This window comes from Condylura cristata, unplaced genomic scaffold (genome assembly GCF_000260355.1).
Source record: "Condylura cristata isolate star-nosed mole 26May11 unplaced genomic scaffold, ConCri1.0 scaffold00028, whole genome shotgun sequence".
NCBI lineage: Eukaryota > Metazoa > Chordata > Mammalia > Eulipotyphla > Talpidae > Condylura > Condylura cristata.
In genome coordinates, this window is record NW_004567129.1 from 6,609,726 (window position 1) to 6,628,017 (window position 18,292).

At 40.9% G+C, this 18,292-nt stretch overlaps 1 protein-coding gene across 3 annotated transcripts; it reads right to left on the reverse strand.

Annotated features, from left to right (window-relative positions):
- Window positions 1-641: 641 nt before the first annotated feature.
- CENPN (centromere protein N) lies at window positions 642-18,282 on the reverse strand. 3 transcript variants are annotated; one of them, XM_012730427.1, is made up of 11 exons: window positions 18,154-18,282; window positions 14,273-14,453; window positions 13,718-13,763; window positions 10,829-10,888; window positions 10,460-10,536; window positions 8,369-8,545; window positions 6,486-6,587; window positions 4,950-5,013; window positions 3,831-3,943; window positions 1,556-1,682; window positions 642-1,317 (listed from the first exon to the last, which is right to left on the reverse strand). In XM_012730427.1, the coding sequence occupies exons 2-11, from the start codon at window positions 14,441-14,443 to the stop codon at window positions 1,235-1,237; spliced, it is 1,020 nt and encodes a 339-aa protein (XP_012585881.1). In that variant the 5' UTR covers window positions 14,444-14,453; window positions 18,154-18,282; the 3' UTR covers window positions 642-1,234. The 3 variants fall into 3 exon arrangements, with proteins under 3 accessions (XP_012585881.1, XP_004690407.1, XP_012585882.1); XM_004690350.2 differs by lacking the exon at window positions 18,154-18,282 and adding an exon at window positions 18,042-18,111; XM_012730428.1 differs by lacking the exons at window positions 8,369-8,545; window positions 18,154-18,282 and adding an exon at window positions 18,042-18,111.
- Between the last annotated feature and the right edge of the window lie 10 nt (window positions 18,283-18,292).

Sequence of the window (18,292 nt, forward strand, 5' to 3'; positions counted from 1 at the left end):
AGTGAGAGGATTCACCACAGAGTGAGGAGCAGACTGAGGAAGTACTGCAGACTGAGGAAGTACTGCTGAGTGGGCGAGATAGGAGAGGTCTGCTGCACCATGTGGGTTCACTCTGGGGCAGGGGATGAATTTGTGCTGAAGTGCTGTGGCTCACTTGCAGTGCTGCTCTTTAACCTGCTGTACCACCAGAGAGGGCCTTATACATCTGTATCCTAGGCCTGTATATTGATTGCATCAAAAGTGACAGATGTGCCAGTTTTGAAGTATCTTACTTCACAAATTGGTGTTTTCTCTGCTTTGGTCAATGGCTAATAACTCCACTCCCAATTTTCAATCTACTTCTAGAAGCTGGATGACTACTTGCACATCATAAATGTACATCCTTAAATGGTAATTTTACCCCTCGCTTTATTCTGTCATCCCATTTACCCAGATTTATTTACCTTTTACTTCGATAACTATAACATGTTTATAACAATATTGTTATACCTATCTTGTTCTGCAAAGGAGTTTATAACCCTAATCATTTGTAGAACAGGAAAGGGACTATACTTAATATGCTATTATAAAAGGGCATTCTATTTAGTTATAATCACTGAAGAACTTTCATCACAACTGAGTACCAGTTTTAAATATCTTTATTCAGAAGTCCATATATAATATCGGTGAGTTTGAATGCCACATACATGATAAAACAGAGCATGAAAAGTATATTTACACCAAAACAAGTATTTCGTATAACTGAGTCATCTAATATGTTACTCCAGCAATCAAAATTTAGTGGATACAAGCTTACCCTCTGAACTGGACCAATTAAAGGATCCTCAGTTTTGTGGTACTTTTTGTAATCCAAGGTTTATGAGGAGATCCTTGGAAACCAAAAATTGGAAGCAGATCTTCCCAGGATTGGGGAAGAGACAGAAAAGGGAAGGATACCAGGTATATAAACCAGTGTATCATATGCTCCAGAGCATTCAGACATTCAGGGTCAAGTCTGGAGCCATCTATATGTCCTTGTACATCTTAAAGGCCCGCACTTTTATGCTTTGCAGGATACAGGAGAGAATGGGGTAGGAAAGAACAAGTCCCAACAACCATGTGAATGTTTAATTGTTAAAATTAAGGGTTAATTTTATAACACAAGTTTATAGACAGAAGTTATCCAGTTAGTTTTAACTGAAATGTGTGCACAATAAAGCCAAAGAGTTACTGTGCTTACAATACTACACACACCTTATTTATCTCTAATTTTAAAATAATTCATGCCCTTGTTGGGTATGCAGGTGAGCAGTGGAGAAAGTGGTGCATCTGCAATACCTGAAATTAAAAACAGAAAAGAAAAAAAAATAAATACAATGGCAAAGATTTAGGTTAGTTTAAAAATGGCCATGACTAGGGAGGATCATGGACTCCATTAAACCAAGAAGCAGGATTTGCAAAATAAGGCATGATGGGGTAGCTGCCTAGAGCCATGAGAAAGCTCACCAGAGAGCCATGAGAGATCATTAGTCAGCAATGGAAGGATCAACAGTATATTGTTACTTCTTTTATTTACCAGCTGGTGCTAAGGATTTTAATGCTTCCAGAAGATGTGGGCTGGAGAACTTTATTAGGCACCGGAGGGGCTCCTCTCTCTCAGCCAAGATGCCTCCATTTAAGTCACTTTTGAATTTTGTTTCAAGCTGTCAACAAATATATTTATAAATGACTATTACATATATCATTTAGAATGACAAAAATATGATGCAATAAGATTTTGCTAATAGCAAGCATGGAAGGTAAGCCTATGCTAAGAACACACAAAATGTCAAGGGACATATGGATGTCAATTCTGCCCTTGGATAACCTTTACCTGAGCATTAAGTTTGCATTCTTAATGGAAAATGGAACTTGTCATTTCAAAATAGAAATGTCATGTCTTTTGAGCTGCTAGCACAATTTCTTTTTAGTTTCTTATTACAGAAGATTTCAAAAATACATAAAAATAAGGAGCACAATATAATAAGTCCCATGTGCACATCACTCACTCAACTGCAACCATCATGTTTGTTTCATCTCTTATCCCACTTCTCACTCCTACTGCTCAACCCAAATGGAGTATTTGGAGGGAAATCCAAGATGTTATAGTATTCCAGCTGCAAATATTTTAGTACATATTAAGAGACCTAAAAAGAACTCTTTTAAAAATTTAACCCTATAACTATTACCACAGTTAAAAATACTAGTAAAAGATTCCTTACTATCATCAACTATCCAAGTACTACTGCTTCATTAGGCACTTGGCTCTTAGATTCTAATTTCAAATTATTTTTTTACTCAAAGTGATCTTCAATTTTTTTTTTTAAAGATTTATTTATGTATACAAGAATTAGGTTACAGGCCAGAGGTGGGGTGGTGGTGGTGGTGGTGAGAGGATTCACCAGAGACAGAGTGAGAAGCAGAACAGGCAGATTGACTAAAATACATTGTTGAGGGGATCAGAAGGCAGACAGGAGAAGTCTGCTGTGCATTGTGGTCAGCTCCCTGGCTGGGATCCAAGTCATGCTGCAGTCACTTCAGACAGCTTCATGGTGCTGTGCTTTAACCAGCTGCACCACTGGGGAGGGCACTAATCCTTAAAATTTAAGAGCAGTATGCAGAAGGGTACATTTTGCCTGCAACTCACTCAAATGGTTTAGAATAATGAGCGATTAGGAAAGAAAATGTGGCAAAATGTTAAGACAGTGAATTGAAAGGGAAATGCACTTCCATGGCAATGTTACTTTTCATAACAGAAATGGTAAGGAAAAATTAGTAGTAGGGATGAGTAAATGTGCACCCCAACTTACAGGCTGAAGCCATTCTGAGGTGTGTACAAGGGGAAGTTTTACAGATTAAACTGTACATATTCTCGATCGGTGGTTCTCTTATTCCAGTGTGCACAATCAGCTAGAGGGCTTGTGAAAATTGATAGCTGGGTCCTGTCTCCAGAGCTCCTAACCCACTAGGAGTGGTAAGTGACCATGAATCTGCAATTCTTAACCATTTACTGCTGGTCCAGGAACCACACTTGAGGAACCACTATCCCAGAATATGAGCTATTTAAAGGAACTGGGTAAAAACCTGCCATCCACGAAACTTGACTTGAAAGGAGTCAGTCAGCTTTTTCCACTAAAATCGAATCCAATGGGTGTTGAGCCTGAGTGAATGTGTGGAAGGCGGCATTAATATGTGGCCAGTAGCTACAGGGAGGTGAAGCAGAGAGAGTTTTATCGGAGGGTTTCTGAGGGCAGGGGTGTGAGCATGGACTCAGGGTGATGACGATATAAACCTTGAGTTTTTCGAAGAGGCTAGCCCTCACCTGGCCTTCCTGCGGGCAAGTCACACTTCTGGAACAGTAGTGTGTTTGCCATACTGGTTAAGCTACTGGTTTTTCTCCCTGTGATGCCAGCTGGGCTATGGAATGACTTATTTATTCACTTGTTCATTCAGCAAGTGTTTATGAATCCTGACTATGTGCAAGTATTATTCTAGGTATGGATATTTTAGACTAGAAAAGAAGAACCTACAATTTTTTTCCCCTTAAAAATACAGATCAGTAAGTTATACATAACTGAATTAATATGTTAAGGTGAACAGGAAGGCAAATTCAAAATTTCCAAAGGTCTCCTTTGCTAATGAGAACTTGTAAATATGATAAAGTAGTATATTTTATCTCATAAATTTATTATATAAAATTGAAGCGATGCATGAAAAAATGAAATATTTTTCTTAAAACTGTTTTCCCCGTCGAAGTTGTTATTTGTAAAAAGTATTTATAGCTATAGTTAATGTTAATAGTGATGGCCTACCTTATATTGTGCAAATTCCAGTCTGGGTTGAAGATAGTTTCCAAACGTTTCTTCGGTCACTCTTTGGACTCTCTGTTTTTCCATTCTGTTTTCATGAATGATTCTTGAATCCACTAGAGATGGAAGATTTCAAAAGAAACAGCTGTTAGGAATATATTTCATCCTTAAAGTAACTTCCTTTCATCCCTGACCTTTCAACTTGTTTGTATAATTTAAAAATAATGTTTGCTGTTTCTTCTCTTGATTGTAATCATTTCTTACTATGGAAAACACAGGCTGGTTGAAAAAAAAGAAAAGAAAAATCACCCATAATTCTACCATACAAATATAAGCACTGTCAGCTACTTTAATATGTTTCTGTCTAGCCCTTTATTTCAGTGAATAAAATGATATGTATTTTTTAAACTGGTATTATAAAACACATAATTTTATATTCTGCTTTCTTTACTTAACATGAATTCACTAGCAGTTTTTATGCTCCTGGAATCATCAAAAGATTTCATTCCTTCATTTCATTGCCAAATCACTGCTAATAGGAAAATCTTCAGTTTCGTAAATTTATATTGTATCCCACTATTTCTTTGAACATTTGGATCCACTTTATTCTCACTCTATTCTCCTGGGTTTTCTAGGGAGACTCATGGTATTTGTGAGCAGTGACCAGTCACAATTCTGATTATTCAAGCGGTTTACACAGCACATTAAGATCTGGCGGTGGAAGCAGACAGATTCAGATTTCGTGCCTGGTTTTGACAAGCCCTAGCAGTATGAATTTGCCTAGCAAGCTAACCCTCTTTGACACCCAGTTTCCTGATGAATAGGGCTTGTTCATGGGGCTACTGTGAAGCCAATACATCAAGACATCTTAGTAAGGTTCTTGGCACAAAATAAATGCTTAGCAACTACTGGAGAATTTTTTTGTTGTTGTTATTATATGCCATTCTAGTAAGTTCTAAAAGAGACCAGTGGTAACTTAGCTTTCTTCCTTCAGTAGAAATTTCAATTTAAATCCTACTGAAGGCAATAAATAATCCCAGCACAGAAATGCTTTACTGAATGACAGAAATCCAGAAAAGGACTGGACTTCCAAATTTCACTGTTATATTCAAACACACGTACTATTCATATCTAGTCCAAGGCTTCTTTCTTGTTGAGGCGTAGCAGAGCTGTGAGTTTCAAACGTCTAGGAAAAAAAAAAATAAGAAAGTGAATGTACTGCTAATTTTAACACCTTGAAGTACAGCTGTTAAATGGTTTTAGTACATAAAAGTATGTCAAATCTGATTTCTATCTTTCTTGACAATAAGAAATTTGTGTCATATTCACATTGAGTGATTATTTCTCCGAGAGTAGAAGTCTGCTGGCAGAGACTGTGGGGGTCAACAACATGGCTATGCGTTTTAACAGAATCACGGGTGCAGAAGAAGTATAGGCAATGGGTGCAAAAGCTGGGGGACAGTGTGGATTCAAAAGCAGTGTGTACACTGTGATGGCTCAGCTTTTCATCTAGATCTTTAGAACTGTAAGAAACTCACTGAGATTCCATTTGGAAAGCTAACTTTTTGATTCTTTGTCTGAATCTCTCAACCCTCTTCTCTCATTATCTGCCACTGAAGCTATTTTACTTCATACAATTATTTGACAAGGTAACTTTTTTTCCTAGGAACACAACTGTCAGAACAGTCAGTATCAATTCAGTAGGGGGGTTGCTATGTGAGAGTCATCACTTAACTTCTTTTTTTTTTTTAAAGATTTATTTATTGTACATACAGAACTGGGGTACATGCCAGAGGCTCAGGGACGGCGAGAGGCTTCACCAGAGACAGAGTGGGGAGCAGAACAGGCAGATCGACTAAGTACACTGCTGAGGGGAGCAGTGGGCGGGTCAGGAGAGGTCTGCCACGCCATGTGGTCACCTCCGGGGCAGGTGGGAACTGAACTCATGCTGAAGTGGCTTTAGCTTCTTAGTGCTGTGCTTTAACCTGCCGCACCACCAGGGAGGGCCCATCACTTAACTTCTTGAAGGTAGATTTTTTCTCTCTTAGAGTAGCCTGCAGAATCACATTGCTTCTACCTACTTAGGCTAGATGAAATTATGTATATATCTGATAGATGGAGAATATTAATGATCTACCCATAGATGTCTAAACAGGCCATAGAAAGGAAACAAAACACTGAGACTTGAATATTCTCATCATTAAAGGGTAACAATGCATTCAGATATTTTAACAAATAAATCAGTGCTTTCTCCTTTACCTCTAACCCCTCAACCACCTTCTTGGCTGGTGGGACAAATAATTACTTCTACTTTTCTCTTGTATAAATAATACATAATTAGCTTTGAACGTGGGTCAAGTTACTCTAAAGGGAGAATAAATTCTAATTGGAATAGCTGATTTAGAAATAGATCTATATAAGCAATAAACAATAAGCAGTGTCAGTATAAAATAAAATGATGAAAAGACAGTGAAAAATTGTTTACAAAAATTATTTTGTTTACTTTCATGTTAACTAACTGAAATCTTTCTCCACTTAGAAATACTGATGTGATCTGTCTTTTTTGGAGGTGAATTTCCCAACCTGCCCAGTGACTTCTAGCTCATTTGTGAAAGGGAAAATGGAGACTTGTTTTTAAGGGGTCACTGATTGTCTCACCTGATTATACTGTTTAAAGACAATAGCCTTAAGAGAGTCCAGATATCGGCTTCTGAGGTCCATTTTCACAATCTGATGGTATTTGCTAGCAACTGTCAATGCCTTGAAATGAAAATGAAAAGATTATTAGGATTGCCTTCCTTGTGTCTGTAATATTTGTAAAAGTAAAATGCAAAAGCTACAATAAATGGTTTCTACCTAAGACTAAAAAGAAATCCAGAAAATATTTAATCTTATGGCCTGTTACTCAGCTTTAAAAAAAACAACAACAACAAAAGTGGCTAATGGCATTAAGACTTTTTTTTTTTTTAAAAATTTTTTTTTTCTCATACAGAACTGGGGTACAGGCCAGAGATGCGGAGGGTGAGAGGATTCACCAGGAACAGAGTGGGGAGCAGAACAGGCAGATGGACGAAGTACACTGCTGAGGGGAGCAGCGGGCGGGTCAGGAGAGGTCTGCCTCGCCATGTGGATCTCCGGGGCAGGCAGGCGGGATCGAACTCATGCGGAATTGGCTTAAGCTTCTTAGTGCAGTGCTTTAACCGCTGCGCCACCAGGGAGGGCCATGGCATTAAGACTTTTAAAGGCAGTCTTTTGAATCATTTTCAGGAACTGATCCTGTTTAAAGTTAAGAATTATAAATTTTGACCTAAGAATAAAAAATGCATACAAAAATAAGACCATTTTAGATTACTAGTCATCTAATATCACAGTAACATCTGTCACTCAGAAATGTAAATGTGTATGCTTCCAGGCAAATACTTAAGAAGAAAGCACATATTAAATATAACTTATAGAAGCTTTCATGTTTGGGGAAACAGGTTTGAAGACTGACCTAGAATTAACAGAATAAGATATTTACCTGGACAAGACAGTAAAATTTGTCTTAAGATACACAATAGAAATGAGCATTAGCTTTTGGGGTAACTGTGCAGGGTGGTCTCACCTAGTTGTAGGGTAGATTGCTATATATCATGGAGACCCCACAGGTTAAGGAGTAGACTTAAGTGTTAACAGGGAAGTAGAAGTGAGCAGCAGTGGAAATCTTTCTCTGTTTTAATAAGTAGCCAGGGACCTAGGACAAGCAAGTCTGCCCAGTGGGCTCTGCCAGTTGACTGAGTCCATTCCCTGGAGTGCCTGGTGCTTGCACGGCAGCTGATACAGTCAGATGGCAGAGCTGCTCACCTACCAGCTACTGAGTTAATCTGGGTGCCCCTGTAGTTGTGAATTTTAATAGGTAGTGGACACAGCAGCAGTCACCAGGCCAATTTAATCTTGTTTTGGAAGTAAGATGCTAGGAAGCCAGTGATATAAAAGGTCCATAAAAAGAACCAGAACTGTAAAAAGTAGGCTCTGAAGAGAGAAAACATCTTATGTGAAAGCTATCTTCTTGTGTATAAAATGTGAGGAAAATAGTTACAAATGAAAATAATGCTCAATAATGGGCAAATTATGCAGTCATGAAAAGGTTGTATGGTACATTCATGTGTAACCACATGGAAATGTTCTGGTAAGTTAGAAAAGCAAATTATAGCAACTGTATGGTTTTTCTATAAAACATCTTCTGAAAGGGAATAGCAAAACTGCTATAGTAGTTATTTTGAATAGCTGGCTTTGGGGGAAGGAATAAAAGGTTTATCATTAGAGCTTTGTACTGATTTAATTTTTCACATTAAGCAGACTTCACTTCTAGATTAAGACACAAAGAGCGCTAAACCTATGCTATGCTGTATGCCCACTTGCAGAACTGCAAAAGTTTCTGCTTCTTATTGCAGGAAATCAAGAGTTTTATGTGGTCATTTAATCTCATGCTTATTGAACAAGTCAAGCCCTTTGAGACAAGAGTCATAAAATATTATAACTTATAGTAATTGATTCCATACCTGGCCCAGAAGGGGTATAGTGCTCTTCAGCTGGGAGGAAGAAGTGAAGGCATAAGGAGTCTGGGAATAATACACCATGTAAGTAGGCTTGTACTGGTTTGGCTTTTTATATTGTGTTCCCCAGGCAATTCGAATCCACACTGCGCCCTCCTCAGCATCTCTGAAGTTGACTGTCACCTTATTGAAAGAAGATTTCAGTTTTCCAATGAGAAATCTCACTGTAGCACAGCCCCCACAGGTACAGTGGGGAAAGGACATCACTGTAATCTTGCACACATTGAGATCTGGAGGTCTCTTCTACTTTTCATTATAGTGTTGGGGGTGGAGGGTCTCTGGGAAATATTTTGTGTTTGTTTTGTAAAGATACGTCTATATCATGCTCTCTTTAGGAAGAAAAAACAAACAAACAAAAAAACCAGAAACCGGCAGTTGGTATAACATCAATAATTTCTTGGGCTTACCCTGATGAACTGTTTCTCCATCTGTCAGTGTTTCTGAGGGCAGCCTTACAAATGAGATGCTTGCTTTATAAGGAAGTCTTTTCAGCATTGAGCACAGATCTGGTGTGCACTATAAAAAGCTTTATAGTAATATTTCTGTGTAGTAATGGCATTATTAAATTTGCTTATGCATTTAGCTCAGATGGCTTAAAAACTATTCTAAAGCAAAGTTCTATGGTGAGACTGCAGCGAATTCTTGGTTTTCATTTCATGTGTAAAACACACTGCTCTAAACTTTTAAATAGGATTGCCAGTTAGTTTGAGATTTAATAGGCCATTCTAACATTATTAGTTTCCCCATGGATTCAGAGTCTCCTTGGAGCTCAGACCCTGAAGGGAAGGCACTTGAGACAGGTGTACCTGGCTTGCCCAGGTCTCTCTATTTCTTACCCCTGTCTGTTACTCCTGCAAAACCAAGTGATTATATGATTATGATAGGAGCAAAGGAGGCAGTTTCTTTGACTCTAAATTTATCTGGCTGCATTCCAAAGTTCCCCTGGTGCATCAGACAAGGCCCCCTCCCCAGTCAGAGATGTGGTGGGGTGTCTGCCCTTGCTAAGTAAGCTGCACCATGCATGGCCCAACAGGTGCTCAGCAGGTCTCTGCTGGCCCGAATGGAAGAGGACAGGCTCTTCCTCTGAACAGCCTCTTTGTGTCATGATACAACACCACAAATGCCTGTAAAATCTAGCCTGAATGCAGGAGGTGCTTTATTAGATGGAGAAAAGTGGTAATATTCCATCTACTTATGTAGTCTCTTTAGCCCAGAGTGGGCGTCCTTTAAATAGGGGCAAATGGAGGGTCTCTGGCCTCCTTGAATCTAGGCATAGTTGGATGTTTGAGTCTACATGTAAGCTTTTCTTGGGAGAAGTAACAGAGCACTTAACATTTTCATACATCCTGCCATTCCAAAACGGTGCTCCAAGGTCATGGGGTGGATCCCAGGCACTAATGGCCACTGTAGGAAAGGTAGCGAGAACATAAGTTCAGGGACAAGTGAGCAAGCAGGGAGGATGCAGATGCTGCAGACGGGGCAGGGAGATGGAAAGACAGGCCCAGGGGTCTGCGTGACAAGGCAGGGACACTGTTCCACAGCGCGGGTGATCAGAGTGTGGTGAATGTGACCGAGCTTTGGCCTGCCTCTGGGCAAGGAAGGTGAAAGCAAACCCAGGAAGGAGGAGACTGAGTCAGGGAGGCTGTTAAGTGGAATGGCAACAAGCGACTGCTGCAGCGATGGCCCTCCTGGCTCGTCGGCCAGCTTCCCTGTGACACAGTGGCAGCACTCAGCCATTGTGCATGCTCAGTGCCACGCGTGGCTGCTGGTTGGTGTCAGGCAGCAGCAACAAAGAACCAGTCCGCTGTACAGAGTTCTGCTGGATGGTGCTATTCTTATAGAGCATTTGTCTCCAAATTAACAGGTAAGAGGAAAGTTTTCCCAAGAATTAGTATTTGTCTTTGAGGTGGAATAGAAGAGAATGGGATGTTACTAAGGGAATGTTTCTTTCTTAAAAAAAATGTGGTAGTGAATGTTAAGGATAAGAGATGCCATTAAATTGAATTTCATGAAAATTCAGGTAAATTTTGTTCTTACATTTTTTAATGTTCTCTGAAGGACTCTCTTAAACGACCTTTTGAATTGTTCCATATCAAAAAGATCAATGTCTTCATCTGTCAAAGTGAAAAGAAAATTTAAGGGAGCTATCATGTCTTCAATAAATACATCTGCAGACAGTCCCCAACCGCTTCCCAGCTTATCTAGTTCCAGAACAGTAATGATCAAGTCAAATGCTCTGATCCAGCACCCCCAATATGGTTCTCAATCACCTCCTTTTAGAAGAAAAGAGATTTGAGAGGAACCTACTGCTAAGCATTTTTAAATCACCAAAATATAAACTAATTTTCAGTTTAGCATGGAAACTCAAAAATAAGAAAAAAACATTAAAGAAAAGGAAAACATTACCTGGTCCTTTACTCATCTGAAAAACATCCCAAACTTTCTGGTGCTGATGAAACTGAGTATCTGAGACAGGGAAGAAGAGCTTATTGCTAGGAGCAAAACACTTGCAAATAGTGTGATTATAAAGAGTTATTTTCCATAATATGAGACCAGAGAAAATAACAGTAATTCACAAATTAGGTTAGAGCGTTTCATTCAAAATACAAATTTCATATGGATTAAATTTACTCCAGACAAATAAGACAAATCTGAATCACCCCGTGTCCTGGAGCAGCATCTGGTCTGTTTCCACAGAATGCTGCACTAATCCAGCACACCAAGATGACCTGCTCTCTGAAATGGGTGGTTGCCTCACTGTCCCCTTTTCTGGAGCCCTCTTCTCCCCACTAACATGCTATCTACGCAGAGTGGCCCATCCTGATCATCCACCGCAACCCACCTTGCTTTGGTTTCCTTCAGCACCCATTTCACTACCTGACTTCACACCTACGCTTAGGTGTTCTTTGTACATTGCTTGTTTCCCCAACTAGAACCCCTTGTTAGAGAGGATTTTCATCTTGTTCACTGCTGTATTACCAGTGTGAGCCACTGGTGGGCATTAAGCAATCATTCCATACATATTTGGTGTCTCCCCCTAGGTAGGGTACTGGTCTGGAAGTTCTTGATTATCTAATTTTGCTACCACAGATATAATCCATCACAATGGGTTGCTTGCCCAACGGGTGACATCCAAAGGCCTTTTGTCTCTTTCTGGTATTTGTCTCTTTCTGGTTCTATATGTCAGACTTGGTCTGTTATTTGATCTCTGATTAAGCTTGTTGTAATAAAAGAAACTGTAAAAAAGGTTGTTAATCATTCCACTAAACATCACGTCAAAATTTATGATGAGTAGCTAGGACTTAAACAGAGATGAGGACATTTCCTCAAATTAGCATCTGTCCAAGACTAGTCTGTGATCTTTGTGACACACTTAGTCCCTGTATCATTGAGGGGCTGCACTGCCTTCTAGTTGCACAGGCAGACCCTAGAGCTATGCTTGGACCCCCAAAGGACCACCCCACGTGCAAGTCCTGTCCACTTTAATCTTTACATTTCTTGGCCCCTCTCACCTCCACTATCTCACTCTTTCTACCATTATCTTCTTGCTCCACTCCAGTGACTCCTAAAGGTCTCTCCCCAGTCTCTCTGGTCCGTCTTCTCTGCACTGTAATCAGAATCCTTGACAAAACAAAAACCTGATCTTTCTTGCTCATAGTCCATGAAAGGTTTTATATTCTTAGAAGACCAAATCCCCAAGTGGCCTCTACACCACTGTATTAGCCTCTATCTGAGGCTCACAGGGTCTGGCCTCTCCTCCCTCACTGAGCACCTGCCCTCCATCTGTTCTCAGGTCCTGGACATTCTCCCTCACCTTCCAGACTTCTTCGCACCATATGCTTAATGCCTTCTGCTCCTTAACTGCCCTTTTCCCCTTTACCTCATTAACGCCAACATATCCTCTGCCTGCCGGTTCAAGTGTCATCTCCTCAAGAAAGTTTTCATAATTCCCGGGTACAGAAGCTCTCACTATGCTTTCATAGCGCCCTTCTATTTTCTGTGACACAGAACAATCTGCAAAATGCATCCACATGACTAACAAGCCTGCCTTTGCCACAAGACTTGACCTCTTAAGAAAGTGAATCCGGCCATCCCTGGTGGTGCAACAGGTTGGGACACAACACAGCAAGTTGGCGACAGCCACTTCAGTGCAAGTTCAATCCCCGACCTTGGAGGTGACATACATGGTGTGGCAGACCTCTCCTGACTAGCCCACTGCTCCCCATCTACCTGTTCTGCCCCCCACTCTGTCTCTGGTGAATCCTCTCACCACCCCTGCACCTCTGGCTTGTACCCCAGTTCTGTATGCATGAATAAATCTTAAAAAAAAAAAAAAAAGTGAATCCTCCTTTTTAGGCTTATCAATGCTGAGCACATAGCCTGGCACACAGTACTTTAATGAACACTGGAATACATGCATGAGAAGTGGAATGGCACGCATGTTCCTTTTATGGACTAGATATAACTTAATCATTAAAAATCAGAACTTAGGCCAATGTGCTGACTAAATTCAACTATGTCATAGTTGAAGTGCAGTATAAAGAGATTTGTTACACTTCCATAGAAAGCAGTTAATGAACAATGACAATTTATAAACAGCAGGTTTTTTTCCAAGTGGTTCACCTGTATTCTTATTTACTCTGCCCCATAACTTTATGTGATATTATGGTGATATGGGTTTGTTAGATGGTAACACCAAGGTACAGAGGTGGTGATGACTTTCCCTCAGGATTCCCAGGAAGGCTATGAAGAAGCTTTAAATGGAACCCAAGAAATCTGGCTTTAAGCCTATATTCTTAGCCCTTATGCTAAATGTCTTTTGGAGAGAAAAGTAGATATCTCAGAAAAAAGAAAAAAAGGCAAATTAAGATATAAAGGGAAAATGGAAAAGGGATAGGAGGGAGACCAATACTGTAATAAGAACAAATTCTTATTTATAACGAATTCTTATTATTAACAAATTCTGAATGTATAAAAAAACATATGTTCAGATTCTATAATAATTTTAGGAAGCCTAACGGATATTTCCTAGGTGTTACTGTGCTAAGAGCTTTTCCAGTATTATCTCCTTTTACCCTCACAAGGATCCCATGAAGTAAGTATTCGTATTCCCTCCCTGTTATTGAGAACTCTGGGGCTTAGGAAGGTGCTATCACTTTGCAGAGGCAACAAGACCGGTTAGTGGCAGAGCTGGGATTTGAATGCAGGGCTTTTGATTCTAGGATCTGAGCTCTTACAAACTGACTCTGGTAAAAATGGAGTGGCTAAAGGTATACATATATCACTACAACTTACAGATGATGTCTAAAAGGGCCACATCGTTGAGACTTGCATGCTTTTCCTAAAAATAAAGAAAAAAATGCTTTAGTAGATAGGTTTGTTCCACCCCACTGACAGCACAATTTTAGGGTTGCTTAGCCCATTTACCCTCAGTTCAGTCTGACACAGGCAAAACTCATCCAACAATCTACTCATTTTTCACTTTTCGTGTTTTTCAATCAACTTCAAGGTATAATTGACATAATAAATAGCACTTATTTTAAATGTACAAATTGATTTAAGTCTTGACATATGAACGTACACATGAAACCATCACCATGGTGAATATATCCACCAGATCCCCAAACTGTCCTGGTTTCTACCCCTCTTCTACCCTTTTCCAGTTCTCACTTCTCTCCCCCCAGCCTCCGGTATCAAGGCAACCATGGATCTGATTTTTGTCACGATAGATTATTGCATTTTCAAGACCTCATCATTTCACATCTTAGCAACTGCCTTAAATCTCTTCTGGACTAAAGAAAGAAAGAAAAAACCATGATGTTTCAGTCTAGTAATTTTGAATATAGGCACCTCACAAAGCAGAAGCAATTCCTGGACAAAAGATTCCTTTCTCTGCCGGAAGTTTATAGACTGCAGCTGGTTCTCAGACAAAAAACCCCAAGCACTTAGTATGGTCATCACTTTAGCCAGTGGGATTTTCAAGATGGTCCTCTTGAGAAACTCGGCAGTACTTTCATCCATCTCTTTGGCACTTTAATAAAAATAGCACAACAAATTATTAACCAAGTACAAAAGTTTAACTTTGAATTTTTCGGCATCAGATATTCTGTCAGGATTTTGAGGTACAGGTCCAACACCCAAATGTCTACCTTTTTCAGACACTCAGCAAACAAGTCTTTCAACAGAAATTATTTTCTTCCAAAACTGTGTATTTAAATATGATTTAGAATTATTAAAATTTAGTGCTCTTTCTTTCTTGACTAGAGTATTTTGATCTTTTGATGGCAATGATTCATGCACCATTCAGTCATTTACTGCTTCAATAACAAATTACTGAATACCTGTGCACACTGGGAATAGCTATATCTTTAACCAGAAAGTCAAAAACCCCCACAGTTATTGAGTGTTCATTCTAGTGGGGTGAGTGAGACAACAGGAAAAATCACAAAAATATATTAAAAGTGCTAAGTGCTATAGAGACAATGCAGTAGTGTCAGCCAACTCCGAGTAGTGAAAATGCAGTAGGTTAGAGGTGGTATGATGGGAAGAATGTGCCTCAAAGAGAAGGCGAGACTTGAGGGAATACTCAGAGGGTAAGTCAAGTGACACACTGATGGAAGAGCTTTTCAGGCTGTGAACAGCATTTGCAAAAGTCCTGGGGTCTTAAAGGTATAGAAAGGAGGGCTGCAGTGAGACAGGAGGAGGAATTGAGGTCGGAGATCAAGGAGAGATCTGTGTGCCATTTCAAGGTTTGTGGCTTTTGCTCTAACAGAAATAGGCCACTAGGCCATCTTGCCTGAGGTAAGGTATGCTGTCACTGGATTTTTCTATCAAGGTCAGTTGGCTAATGTCTGAGGATGCAGTCTAGGGGGCAGGGTGGAGGTGGGAGGCAGCGGGGCTGCTGCTGCAATAATATAGGTAAGTACAGAGTGAACCAAGGTGGAGGTAGCGGGAAGAGGCCAGATTCTGGACCATGCTTCTAAAAGAGAGCCTGAAGGGCTTCCTGATCAGTTGAATGTGATGTGAGAGAAAGAGAGAAATCAAAGATGACACTAAAGTTTTTATTAGGCAACCCAAAGAATGGAGGTGGAGATGGCTAGGGGTTGGGGCAAAGTTTAACACTTCTGTTTTGAAGCTGAAATTTTAAGATTGTTAGACTCCATGTGGAGATAATAAATAACCAACTGGACTTATGAATTTAGAGGACACAATAAGAGCTGGAGGTGGAGAAAGGTTGCAGTCTCCTTACTTCTGTTATTGCAAGTTAACAATGCTATCACCTCACTTTTCCTCCTCCGTCTCTGAAAAGGTGAGTCTTCAAATGTCTTGAGTGCCAAACCTGGTGTGATTCCTTTAGCCATAGACATGGGCTATGATTTCCCAGGACATAAACTAGTGATTGTCTTAAATTGTGACATAAGGAAGAGGGATTCTGAGCCCTTTTATTAATTTCCTTAGAGCAAATGCTGTAGGCCAAGAGTGACAGCTCATCTCAACTCTGCTACCTCATTTGGGGACAACATGGGTCTCTTCATCTCTTTTAAAAAATACAAAACATACAAAAGCAAGCATGCTCTCTAAGCAAACATTATTCAGGATAGCTGCAGATTTTAAATTCCCTTAACAGTTTATCTTTCAGAAAAGAGAATGTCTGGACAAGGCCTTCATATCTGTGTTTACAGCAAGAGGCAATCCTCAGCCTTTCAGTCACAGTGGATTGCAGGCTTATGGGATTTCCTAGAACCAAGGGGAGTATTCCTAGTCCTGGCTGCTACTCATTTATAGCAACTGAATGGTACTGAACACGAGGTAATTTGTTACCATTGCCCACTTCTGAAAAGACATGGGTCGATAATTATACTATAAAAAGGTACTAAAAGCAACAGTTAAAAATAAGGAAGCATGATTAAGAGTTGTTAGAAAAATAACTGAGTTAAAAATGGGGGAACTGAATCAGGATAATGAACACTGAGCCCGATTTGTTTTTTTTGAGCAGTTATAGGTCCAAACTGCCTTAATGGCAAGACTAAAATCTTCATCGTGGTCTAAATGGCCCATCCTATTTAGTTCTTGCCTCCCTTCTGCTCATCTGCCTTTCCTGACTCTCTTAGCTTTGCTTACATTGGCCTTTTTTTTTTTTTTAAAGATTTATTTATTTATTCATACAGAACTGGGGTGCAGGCCAGAGATGGAGAGGGTGAGAGGATTCACCAGAGACAGAGTGGGGAGCAGAACAGGCAGATAGATGAAGTACACTGCTGAGGGGAGCAGCGGGCGGGGCCAGGAGAGGTCTGCCGCGCCATGTGGATCTCCTCCAGGAGAGGTCTGCTGCGCCATGTGGAGCTCCTCGGGGCAGGCGGGAATCGAACTCATGCGGAAGTGACTTTAGCTTCTTGGTGCTGTAATTTAACCCGCTGCGCCACCAGACAGGGCCCCACATTGGCCTTTTAATTTCTCAAATACAAACAAAATGATCCTTCCGGCGAAGGGTCATTGAACCAGCAGTCACCACTATCCAGAAAGTTTTTCCTGTACATTTCTGCAGGGAGATGCTTGCTTACATCCTAACTCAGCTTAGAAGGCCTCTTCTAAGAGTGACTTATAACCACCAATCTGATGTTATTTCTCATATCCCACTGCTTATTGCTACAAAGGTATCTGAAATTCACTTCCTTATTGATAACTTTATTGCTTTACAGTATTTTGAGCTCCACTATCCCTAGAATCTATGATAGTGTGTTAGTAAGTCCAAGAACCGTCTAGTAGTACTTGTGTAATGAACTATTAAATACTCCCTCTAAGCAGTATGCCTGATGTGATAAGCAAAATGAGAAGGGTTAAGGATTAACCCTTAATTTCCACCCTATCCCCTCTGAATTCCAAACCAAGTCTCAACTGCTTCCATCAGATACACTGGGGATACGGCCAGACTTGTTAAAATACATATTGTTGGGTGCCATGGAGTTAAGCTAGGACTTGGGGGCTTCCACATATAGCTTCCGATTTTGCATTTGAAGTGCCACAGAAGCGTTTTAGTTCTGAGTTCTGGTAGAAATAGCGTGTACTCCATTTTATCAAAGAAAGTGGGAACTTTCTGAGGGAACTCTTCTGGTTTCTCCTTAGTTCCAAGCATTTAGCAGCCAAGTGCCTGGCATATAGGATCTGCTCCTCAAAATATATTTGTTGAATGAAACGAATGACAAGAAAGGTCCCTTTTAAGTAACTTTCCCGCAGACCTACACGGCTGCAGGGATGGAAAAGGACGCCAGTCAAGGTGTAAACTAAAAATCAAAACATCCAACCCCACGCGAAACAGCGACCCAAAGCAGGGCTCGGAGAGCGCCAGTCACGTGACAATAGGGGCCGACCCCAGGACCAACGCACTCCCCAAAGCCCCGCCCCATTATGGGCGGACGTGACGTCACAAACAAGCTTCCTTGCCCTTCCTCCCCTTAAATTCAGCGGCAGTCTCCCGCCTGCAGCCCCAGACGCAGCGCTAGTCCAGCCCCTCAGGACGCGCGGTAGCCGAGACATAGTCGCCTCAGACGCCTAGATGCGAGTTCCTTAAGGCGCCCGACCCCCTCTGGGGCCCGGCCCCCGGTTGCCAGGGGTGTCTTACCGGCGCACATCGCCAGCCGGTCGCTCCTCAGCAGCTGTTCCCGCCCGCCGCGTCTTTAAAGCCACCAATGGACAATTACCGCTGCCTCGGCGCGCCGCCCCTTGGAACTTACACTGAGCCGGTGCCGGGGTCTAGGGGAGCCCGTCGGCAGGGCTACCCAAGTGAGGCGCGCCAGCCCTCCGCGTGACAGTCCGCAGAAGTTCTTGTGGCGACACGAGTATTCGCAGTCACGGAGTCTGCTCTGCCACCTC